The 12,409-nt window shown below is 35.8% G+C and overlaps 1 protein-coding gene across 2 annotated transcripts in view; it reads right to left on the reverse strand.

Annotated features, from left to right (window-relative positions):
- Positions 1–233: 233 nt before the first annotated feature.
- Positions 234–12,409, reverse strand: part of LOC114643782 (transmembrane protein 212-like) — a 47,937-nt gene continuing 35,761 nt past the window's right edge. For both annotated transcript variants that reach the window (XM_028792250.2, XM_028792244.2), the window contains 3 exons: positions 8,037–8,096; positions 2,769–3,092; positions 234–555 (listed from right to left, as the gene is read on the reverse strand). In XM_028792250.2, coding sequence (XP_028648083.1) covers positions 535–555; positions 2,769–3,092; positions 8,037–8,096 — 405 coding nt within the window. In that variant the 3' untranslated portion in view covers positions 234–534. The remainder of the gene's footprint in view (positions 556–2,768; positions 3,093–8,036; positions 8,097–12,409) is intronic.

Consider the following 12,409-nt stretch of genomic DNA (forward strand, 5'->3'; position numbering starts at 1 on the left):
TAAAGTAGGTGTTATCGGTTGCTCCAGAATAACATGGGAGTCGAAAATAGAAGCTGCCAAAAAGTGTAGTTTACTTAAAATGTAAAAGTTTTTTTTTTTTTGACAAAGGTAAGAATACTTACATATAACATATTTCATTACAAGGTAGATGAAACCAACACCCTAGGGACTTATGCATCTTATGCATCTTTAGGACATATCACACAAATAAGAATCAATAATATGTTGGGATGAACTATGTTCTTATCCAAACACTTATGACATAATATTAGGCAGTAACATGCATGACAGTCAAATATTCACACAGTGTCAGCTCATCAAACAAGATTATTGGTGTCTGCCAGTCCAGTAGTGGCCCATATTTTCTTTAAATCTGTTTAAATCACATCTACATATATGTTGATAATATGCTGATAATATGTAGCAATGAACTTCTGAAAAGACAATTTGATGCAAAAATCTCAAGGAAAGAAAGAAATCAATGAAATAACATCCAATGGTGATTTCAGCAGCACTGGTCTCCAGATGATCAGACTACCAGACCCGCATTGGTTTCTGTAGGAAAAGATAATAAATAGATCAGCAATGATGAGGATGTTTTCACAAACATTGACATATCAACAATGTCAATTTAAAATGACAAGTAAAACTAGAGTGAAGTCTGTCATAATAATATTCCATGTCTGCATGCTTACAGAACCAAAAGTAGGCCTTATGACCCAGAAGCCATGCAAATTCTGCTGTCTTGCATTTGGATGGAGTTGCATTAACACAAAATTTAGTTTGTCAACATTCATTTTTGGATCTATAGAACCAGAATGGTGCTTGCCTTTTGTTGGTGCTTTACATATTTAGCTTTGAATTAAATTAAACTGTAATTCAGTGCAAAAAATAATAAATGAAATGGTAAAAAAGGAAGAATTCAAGCTCATTTCTCTGCAAATCACATACAATCAGAATATAGCCCATTACTGCCACGGTGCTTGCCAATATTCAAAGTCTGGACTGCTCATCTGGCAAGCACCAAGCAGGATCTGACTAGAAACCTCAAACCTTGTATTCATGCTTAGTTACATTCTACAGTGAGCAACACTTTTTAAAAATACAGTCCTAGTCCTGCAACTAAAAATGTTGATGGTCGTAATGTCTTTATCTGCAAAATGGTGGATGTGCTTGTTAAGTTCTAACACATTGTGATCACCTGGGTGCCCTTAGCCAATTGCACCTTTCACTGTCGGAGCATCTGACAGTCGTAACTGCAATAAACCTGTGGGAAATGAAGAGGCATGTGTTTGCCTTTCCTAATCATGTTTAATTAGTTGAATTAACCAGAGGTGGACTCCAAACAAGGTGTAGAAACATCTCAACGATGATCAATAAAATGGGATGCAAGTGAGCCATATTTCTAGTGTCATAGAAAAAGTCTGAGTCCTTATGTCAATTTGATATTTCAGTTTTTTATTTTTAATTAATTATGCAAATTTTTTTAATATCCTGTTTTTGCTTTATCATTCTGGGGTACTGAGTGTTGCTTGATGTTGGGGAAAAATGAAGTTAACAGATTTTAGCACAAGGTTGCAACATAGCAAAATGTGTAAAAAGGGAAGAAGTCTAAATCTTTTCTGATTCAAATGTATGTGAACAAAGAGAGAGGGCACAAACTTTGCATAAGACAGTGAAGTTCACTGACATGAAGAACATACATTGATTAAGATTACATTTTAATTTGCAGATCTCACTATGAAAAGTGCTATATCAAACAAAATTAATTTCCTCTGTGATTCAAAAGCCACCTTCTCTAAATCTATAATTCAAATATCAATATACGACTACATTATTATCAAGGAATATTAATTTCAAAGGTTATCTTTACTTTTTTCTCTGTCAGTTTAACATAAGAATATATTTCTAAAATCATATGAGCCACACTGAATTCGTCAGAAAGACTTTGATCAAAGGTGGCTCCATTTTATTTAGGAATTTGGACTTTTATATAGGAGGAGTAGGAGTGGCCAGATTAAATTTAATGTTTGAAAGTTAGATTTAGCATTGTTGATGAGGTGTAGTATGGTGGTACAGTGGTTAGCTCTGCTTCCTCACAGTTTCATAGCCCTGGGTTTAACTTCTGTTCTGTGTTCTGTAGTAGACCAATTTAGAATCAATTAATTACTGAATAAATTAATTAATTAGAATCAACAAATTACTGAATATGCACAATTTGGGGATGTAGGAGGAAAACCAGAATACACAGAACAACACTCACATAGGTATGCAAACTCAATCCATTACTATACACAATTATTTATGGTGTCCCACACGAGGTTGTTTCCTGTTAAGAAACTTTTCAAAGGAGATAAATTCCAGATTTCTGTGACCCACGAGATTAGATAATGCATGAATGAACTTGGATGTTTAAACTGAGCTCATCCAACACTGCACAGGGATGTTGTCAAGTAAATTTAAATAGCTTCAGTGTTATGAGTGTATGATTTGGATTAGTATCACATTTAGGGTGAGTTCCTGGAGATCTATTTCTGTAATCTCCAAACTGTCATTGTTATGGCAGTAAAGTATTATCAGCTTTGTACAAGGATAGGAATTTGTGATGATGTGTATGTAGATTAGCCTTTATGGCCATAATTTAGGCATCAGCAGGTCAATAAAACAGATCAGTGACAATTGTACAAGGCTGACACTGACCCATGAGTGCTAGGTACACATCATCTACATTTTCTGACCTTATTTTAAACAACAGCATGGAAACTTACATTCAGATTCCCCGCTTGATGAAGCCTCAACGTCAGGATGATCACAAAGCATAGAGAAAAACCAAACAAGATGATGCCGCTGATGATATCCAGTAACTGCAGGGCAAAGTGATACCACTGATAGAATTGTGGGTCCTGACATATGTCTGGAAATGTCCCGTATGGAAAAGGAAACTGAACAGCGTAACCAACATAAGCACTCCCAACAGCTCCAGCAAATGCATAGTAGCAGTAAGGGCCAATCAGGAGGGAGGCAATTGCAAGGGCAAACTGAACAGGAGAGCACATAGTGGTCAGGATGGCAAATGTGTAGCTCACTTCCCACTGTAAACAGGAAGAAAGACAGTTACATCAGATTTTGCCTCAGTAATTTACTTAATTCAGCATTTTATAGAAAGATATTAATAGCAGACATATTCACAGAGAAACTGACAAAACATCTTACAAATATCTTACAGCAGATCAAGGAGACTGTGTGATAGACTGTTGACATATTTATTATAAGCCTTTCTGTTTAATCCTGATCTTTGAAAAGTATGTCATTGGATTGGCATCCTACAAGCCGAATGGGAGTTTCGTTGAAGATGATAGTCTCTTGACTTCATTGCATTTCCCTAAATGGGGGTGAACTAAGACATTTCAAACTTATGGATTCTAACACGGGGTATTATGGTTTCTTCTCACCTCATAAAGATGTGTAAATTAGGTAAATTTGTGTCTATAAAATGGTCTGGTGTGAGTCAGTGTGGGTGTATGAATAAGTCAGGCCTGTCATATGCGTATCTGCATCATGTCCAGGTTGATTTCTTCATAGAGCTAGGATTCCAGCTTCTTTATAACACTTTAAAAAAAGGTCTGAAAACTGAACAGTTGGATCTCATTTGCTAATGTCAACACAAACAAACATGCAAGATCATTGCTTTATCCGTCTTTGAGCAGAAAATCCCTAAGAAGCCAAAAAAGTGGCCCTGATGGGAACCCTCAGTCTAATGATTTAACAGAGGAAAACATCGTCAAGAAGGGAATGGCTGTATGTCCCCTGCCAGAAACACTAATCCACACAACTAACAATAGCTAAAAAAATAGATATAAAAATCATTATTACTTAAGATGAGTTATTGTTAACTAGTGTGCTCTCCTGGCTATTTCCTGCCATGGGACCAATGCTTCCAGAATAGGGAGGACTCCTTGCAATTGTAACAGGTGAAACTGGGTTTTAGATTATTAACACAAGGTTCCTACTATGGCTGGTGATGAAGAGTAGGCCGGGAAGAATCTGGAAATTTATATTTACATGGCTGATCAATAATTATTGCTAGTAAATTTCCTTTCCATGCTAAGGTTTCACAAGATATTACAAAATGTATTCTTTATTTTAACAATTCACTTTTATTCACTTTTTATATAGTTAATGGTAACACTTTATAATATAGGGTTTAATGGTTTTGTGTCATTCCATTTCAAATCAATATATTTTCCAGAAATCCCACATACAGTTCGGAAGAAGGGTGTCAAATATGACATGTTTTTATCTTTTCGTTAATTTCACAAGACCATATCTCAAGAACTAAACCACTTAACAGGTTCAAATCTTGCATACTGGTACCTTTATTGGTATACTACATAACAAAATCAAAATGTTTGGTCCAGATAACACCACATAATAAGAGCAGACCTTCAAAAATGGAAAAAAAATAGTTGGCATTCTTGGCTTTGCCATATTTAGGCTTTTAGAAAGCATACTTCTAACTGATACAAGCCTGCTGAAATATTTTCCATGTTTAGATGCCTACACATGTCTTTTCCAAAAGTTATAAACAAGAAACTGCATCAGGATTTGCCCACCTGACCTCTCAAATGTAAAAAAATAATTTTGGGTCTAATTTTCAGACTAGCTTAATGCACTGTGGGAATGTCCAGACATTTAAAAAAAGATTTTTCCTCTATCCTACACAGTTCTTTCTCAAAAAACAAGTCTTACTTTTCTTACGGAAATCTTTCATTTTTATTTTCCATTCTAAACATGGGTTAAATTCACCATTTGTCAGTTAATGATAATCATCAAGTTCCTCATCACTAACTTGGGTATAGGATTAATGGAAAAATATAAAACACCAAAGGCACATTAAGCACAACACATGAACAACAGCTGCCACATTTATCATGAAATACAACGGCAGTTATAATGAAATGTTAACCTCTTGGTATTGGTATATGTAATTAATGTATTATTATAGCAGCATATGATTACACATGCCACTGCGGAAAGTCATCAAATACCATATTCCTGGCCCTAATAATAATTGTTGAAATTGTCTTTTTGTCTGTGTCATTAGCAGGGATTGTTAAACTTTTTAATTAGAGGACTCAAAAGAGAGGAAGAATAGGATTATTGTCCCAATGACAGGAGAGTCAAACATACAGAAATAACATTGGCCAAATAATAAAAAGCCATTCAAGCATATTTCTTATATGAACATTGCTAAAACAGAAGTGTGAAAAGCAAACATATTGTTAATAAAATAATAATCATCATTCAAAACAGGGAATATATTCCTAAACTATATTATTGTGACAGTAAATGCTTAGCTAAGCTTTACTAAAGTTGAAATACATAAATTATACTGTTCTATTTTTGTTTCAACACTTCAGATTAAACACTGTTGTGCCTTCACCTTACAAGCTGGTCAATATCACTCCTTCCAAGACTCTCCCAGATGTTCTCTGGACCCTTTCTCAGATGTGTCTTTGCTGTTAATCATATTATTTTGATTGTTTTACAGGTAGTCAGAGGCGTGGTGGTGTCATGGGCAGGAACATTTATTATATTTTTGCATCAAAGAAACAAAAGCCAGAGCATTTATGCTTGGATAATTGTATTACACAATCATGTGATGAACTGTCATCAACGTATTCACAATGAGTGATCAGCGATATGATTTGAGCTAAGCTGAATTTGCAGCCAAACTGAAAAAAATTGCAGTTTCAATTACAGTGAAATTTGTGCTATTGACACAAAAAGTGCAATGCTTAGTCATGTCTGGGAGCATTTCCATACATTAATTCTGCATGCATCTGCCTGTCATTTAGTATTTAAGAAAAGATCAATAGTGGAAAAAATAATCAATACACTTATTTTCTGTCATGTGCAGACATTCTGTTGAGCTGCCAGGCATGTTATATAATATGATTTTTCTAATTGCAATTCTAAAGATGCATCAGAGACAGAAAATAACTGGAAGCTCCACTTTAATCTCTTGTGCAGGAATCAAGTCACAGGAAGGCACTGTGCACCTCTTTGGTGCTTTGGTAATGAGAGGCATAGTGATGGGTGACTGATCATTTGTATTATGCAGCAGCAGAAAAAAATACAGATAAATATCCAAGTGTGAATGAGCCTTCAGGAAGCAACATTCTTTTGTTGACACACACAAAAAAATAAAACCTCCAAACAACTGTGTTTAGTGAGTCAGTTTCGTGAATTGAAAGTTGCTTGTTTCACTCATCACTTCCATGACCTACTTTAAGTTGTGACTGGGTGATTATTAACAGCAAATCATTAAAACACAAGCAAAATCATTTAGTAACTATAAAACATTTAAGTTATTAACAGTGGTTATTTCATTCCAATTTGTTCCAATACCACAAAAATCAATGGAGTGCATTGATATATTGTAATGAATTGACTCTTGCTTCATCTGTAGATGATATTAACGCTGAGCAAGTAGCTGTATAAGTTGACATTCCTTTATTCAAATAAGCAGCTTCAGAGTAAGCGGAAGAAGAGCCTATGACTAAGGGTAAGTCTGCCACAGTGCAGAATCACTATTCTACTGTGGCCAAAGCAAGTGGTCCTTCTAAGGAAACAAAACTATCTAAAAGAGTAATGAAATGAGCAAAATCCATTGGCCAGGTGTTAGCAAACATGCCACAGCAATATGAAAATTTAAAGACTAGGTGGCATGACATTATGATGTCAAGATCTGTGAATGTCAAAATGTACTTTTTACTATTTCTTTGTTTTTTTGGCTATTTTTCCAGTTTGCTTTAATAGCTGTTTAATCTCATTTGTTTTCATTATGGTCTGGTATTTCAAACATTACATGGCAAAGACATTGTTGAGCATGTCTCACATGGTATGTCTGTGTATAATGCTAACGACATTACAGAAATTATCTTGTATAGCAGATTTTGAAATTTGCCTTGGTTTCATGGGGAAAGATGCTGCTGTTTTAGGGAAAATATCAGAATTTTGGAACAGAAAGGGAAACAGCCAATAGATGGATGGATAAATGAAAAGTCAGGTAAAGGAGGACTTTAAAATCGTGCTCCACAAGACCAACTCCTGCTACAAGGTCACTCAGTCACCACTGACCTACTGAGATCATTCAACAGAAAGTTAATTATCCATTTGCTTTTGACTTAAATATTTTTAATTAAAAGGTCTAATTAATGGTAAAATTCTTTTTCATGATCCTTCTTGATTTCAGCCATTGCATCACCCACAGTAAAAATTTTGGATGGGCACACTTTCGATATCCGCTTTACATTTATATAAATTCAAATTTATTTCAGCAATCCCTTAATGCACATATTATTTGTACTTTTTCTTCAACATTTTCCATGCATTACAAATGTCTCCAAGGTAATAAATGTCAATTTGCAATAGATACTATATGCATTTTAAATTATTATTACTCAGGAGACTATGCTATAAGCTTTTCCAAGTGGGACTTCATCCATATTTTCAAATAAATACTCTCTCATCTGCCAAAATTTTCAAAGTAAAATCTGACAGACCACTGCATGTGTTACAGACTAAAAGCAAAACTGGAATAATCAGGATTCTCTTCCCCTCAAAGGTCTTATAACTACCAGTCAGTCATCTTGCCAATCAGGTTTCTGAGAATTATTGCCATAATTTACAAAAGGAAAGATGTAACTGACAGAGGACATATGCGTTACATTAAGGAATCCTGTGCAATACGGCCAAACACATGGATGCTGAATCAGCTACAAATTTCTGCCTCATATATGATTTATGACTTGCTTTATCTTTGTCTGCTAAAACATAATTGTATGCTGTTAGAATAGATATTTATTAAATATTGTGGTCTTTGGGTGTTACACAATGTGTGACTGCCACTACCAACAACCTAATGAGGGCCAACACTTGTTTATTTAGATTTTGATAGCCTTATTTTATTAAAACTGTTGCTACTCTCGTATGAACCACTTTGAGAGGAATGACTGCTGAATATTGCTTACCATTGATCTCCTGCTTCGTTCTCTGTTTGCCACCAGCACACAAACTCCAACAAAAATGGCCTAAAAAGAAATACTACAAATTAAGAAGACTTCAAAGAAAGCAGGAAGTATATTCCTTTGCTCAGAAAAATATGAAGCAATTTATTAAGTTAAAAAAACGTAAATGATAAATGTTAAACTTTTTCACTCAACACAAGCCCAAGTCAAAAAAAAAGGAGTATACACTATTCATAATATTACTAATACAACAACAACATTTATTTATATAGCACATTTTCATACAAAGGGGCGGCACGGTGGCGCAGTGGTGGTGCTGCTGCCTCGCAGTAAGGAGACCCGGGTTCACTTCCCGGGTCCTCCCTGCGTGGAGTTTGCATGTTCTCCCCGCTTCGGTTTCCTCCCACAGTCCAAAGACATGCAGGTTAGGTGGATTGGTAATTCTAAATTGGCCCTAGTGTGTGCTTGGTGTGTGGGTGTGTTTGTGTGTGTCCTGCGGTGGGTTGACACCCTGCCCGGGATTGGTTCCTGCCTTGTGCCCTGTGTTGGCTGGGATTGGCTCCAGCAGACCCCCGTGACCCTGTGTTCGGATTCAGCGGGTTGGAAAATGGATGGATGGATGGATTTTCATACAAATAATGTACCTCAAAGTGCTTAATGCATTGGGAAAAAAATTACAAATTGCTCAGACGTCACTGTAAAGTGTAACGAATAAATCATAAAAGGAAGATAGGGTGGTGCATTGCTAAATATTGTTGTGCCTCAATTCCAAAAAGACTTGCTTGAATCTCACAGTCTGTCAATGAACTTGTGAAGGTTGTACTTTCTTCCCATGTGTACATGTTTTTTTTTTTTTTTTGGATATTCTGGATTTCATCCCACATCACCAAAGATGTGCAGATTAGGTTTACTAAAGTGGCTCAATGGGATCGTGAGTGTGTAAGTGGGCCCTGCTCTTCTCCAGGTTTGGTTCTTCCCTTTTACCCACTGTCACAGACGTGTGCATAGTTGACAGCTGAAGGGCTCTGTTGACTATTATTCTACCACTGTTCCAGGGGTTGGCACTGTGTCCTAATGCTGTTCTCTCTTCTTCTCTCTGAAGACTGGATTATTGATGGCTAGAACACCTCTGACATCACTTCTTGTATACATCCACCTGGATCCACCTCTTCCTGCCAGAATGACCCAAAACTGGAAGCTCCACTGTCTTGAAATGGCTCTGCTTTGAACTTACATCTGCAAAAACAAGTTTGCAGAAATTGCTTGTATTTTTGTTTGTTCTTCAAAACCAATTATACTGGGTAACCAGGCTGGTAACCCAACTCTTTATCATTGTCATCTCTTCCTCTTTTACAACTGACCTCAGGATATGCTCTACTCTCCACGACCAATGAATGAATTCTGTGTCATTAAGAAAGTTATGTTATGTGTAGGAGTTGGTGAAGTTCTGGGGTGTGAAAATCTTGAAGGATGAGCACTAAGGTTTAAATAGTTCTTCTAACCATGCAGCAGTCTTGACTATTTTATTTGAGTCCATATAGCTCATAACTACTTTAACCCAGGTTTGCTTATTTCTGACTATTACCTTAGCTTAGACATTGATTTATGAAAATAAAGCAGCAGCAACGTTAAGACTCTTAAGATTCTTTCAGTGGTTTGTACTAGCAAAGCTGCCTATGAAGTTTGTTTCAAAATTAGCCCTCCTGTTAGTTTTTAAAATCATTTTGCTCTTTCAGAGAAATGACACTTGATAAGATATACATGATGACATACAGTATGTATGAACTTATAAAACCAGCTTGCTCAATGCAACGAGCACACACATATCTTAGGAGCTGCAGAAGGACCCTAGCAGGGCATAGGGCATTTGTGTGCCTCTGGCAATAAACCCTTGTTTCAGAGTGAACAATGCTTAACGTGTTTGATTTATTTTACTTAGGTAAATTCTTACTGAACCCTTTCATATGTCTAAAAAAGGCTACTGTAGTGTTTAGCTCCATCAGGCTGGGTGTGAAAACTGTGCTTACTTGCTCTCTGTTTGGATTTTTCACTCTGTTCTTGTGAATGAGTTTTTTTACCCACATCAAAAAGATGTGTAATTAACTGTTCACTTTAAATTGGCCCTGCTTGGCCCATTGTGACTATGTGTGTTTGTTTGACTTAGCCCTGGAGCCTTATGCACCACACTTCCATTTCCAGGTGAGGAAAATGGCAGATCTAAAATGGGAAAAAGCAAATGTTTACTTTAAGGTGAATTGATAGGCATTTAAGGGACAAATGGAGAATAACATTTAAAAAGAGTGGAAGCTACAAAAATAGAAAATAGTCTCTAAGAGCTGCATAATGAGGTGTTTGTACAGTGAAAAGGCCAATATCAGAGGATCCAAGGACTTTTTCTAGAAGGTAATTGCAGAGTTTTATTTCAATTCAATTCAAACCCATAGCACTATCCAAGTATATATACAAATACACATTTATATACAGGGGGACATTGTCTATGTCATCATTCCAACTGGCCAAAAACATTTACATTCAATAATGGACCGCTCTAAGGTAAAACAACAATTTCGGTTGAATACAAAGAATGACAGACACAGAGAAAAGAAGAAAAGGAAAAGACTGCAAAACAATTACTATAATTTGCAATGATTGCCGAGAAAGAGATTTTAAGTTATATTGTCTTGAAAGAAAGATTAGGAGATGGAATAGCTACAGGGGCATGCCAAAAAACACATTCAGGAAACAGGCCAGGGATTAGATAACCAGGAAGTCAATAGAATGGCCAATGAGTAAGCTACTAACACCAATAAAAAGTCAAAGTCAAAGTAGAAGAGCCAAACAAAAATTAAAAACCAGACAACAAATGTATCCTTAGAAAGTTGCTTGTGAATTTTTGTCCACAATCTTGGACATCAACACTGTGGCACTACTTTTAATTCTGGTCAGCTGATGATATAACACACAGCAACACCACAATCATATGATTGCCAAAAGATGGTGCCAAAAATGGCAAATAAAATAAAAAAACAATAAACAAAATGGTTTTGTGTTGAAATCACAAATATACCATTAAAATCTATTAACCATCAGAAAGGTGCAATAAAAATGACTAAAACCAGATTCAATCTATGAGTAGAAAAATGGAAGTTGTAGAATAATTAATTAAAAAGTACTATGAAAAGAAACAGCAACAACAACAACAACAAGAAAAATGAAAAAGACTTTAGTTGTAATAAGAGTACACCTTGCCATAAAGGAATCTTTACCTTGATCTACCTGTTGAGCTTAATCAGGCTTTTCTAACATCAGTAGCTAACATACTTTGATTGAGTTCATTCACCTCATAACTAATGGCTCTGCCTCCTACTTGAGTTTTATTTATGCTTGCAATATTAAGGAGGCCTGCACGTTGAGATTGCAATGAACCCTTGGCAGAGATAAAGCATGTATAACTTTATATATAAGATGCAGGATTTAAACATCAGCTCGAAATGTAACTAGAAGTTAGTGAAGTGATTTAAGAACTGGAGTTGTAAGGCCACACATCTGCATTCTACTTATGATGCTTGCTGCCTTGTTTTAAACTGCAGGGTAGTATAATAGTCGATTCCAACTGACACACACTAATGAAGCACTGTTTAAAGATTTAGCATTTTAAGAGGTCACTTTAACTTTGCATATTTCTAAGCTGGAAAGAACAGGTCTGAGAAAAGTCAAGGCAAGTGAAAGTTAAACTTCATCAAAGATTATGTTTGAAATTTTGTATGGATTCAGCTAAACTAAAATTCAAGGATTTTCGGTTAAAGAGTGTTCACCACCCACTAAAAGAATTAGTTTATTTTCAGAACTTAAAGATAAATATTTATCATTCATCCATTGTTCTGCATCAATAATGCAGTTAATTAATGATTAAATCATTCAGTTTAAATGATAAATATGGCCAAGTATGAAAGTTATAATTATTTTAAAGGTGGTTTGACATTGAACAGGAAGTCAGTGTTATTGAGCCAGGCAAGAGAAAGTATGGTTGTTACATTTGATTCGTGTCAAGATGTTAGCTAAAGAATTATGAACCTGCTCTTTTTTACTGGCAGTTTGAACACAATGACCTTTGAGAAATGATGAAGTCCAGCAGAGGTAAAATATATCCAGGTCACATATTTAATACTTGTGACAAGGACAAGACTTCAGACATTATAAAGGTTTGGGGCAGCCACCCATATATTATATCCTGGCTGCAAAAGTTTGAACAGAGATGTTCACACGACCGAGTCCAAAATAGAACTGAATACTTGGAGGTAAGATGGCGGTTTTAAGGCCTGTTAAAGGAAATGATGTCATCTATGCTGGAACCGGAAGTGATGTCGTCAGAGGTG

The sequence above is a fragment of the Erpetoichthys calabaricus genome, chromosome 2 (genome assembly GCF_900747795.2).
Source record: "Erpetoichthys calabaricus chromosome 2, fErpCal1.3, whole genome shotgun sequence".
In the NCBI taxonomy this organism is placed as follows: Eukaryota; Metazoa; Chordata; class Cladistia; order Polypteriformes; family Polypteridae; genus Erpetoichthys; species Erpetoichthys calabaricus.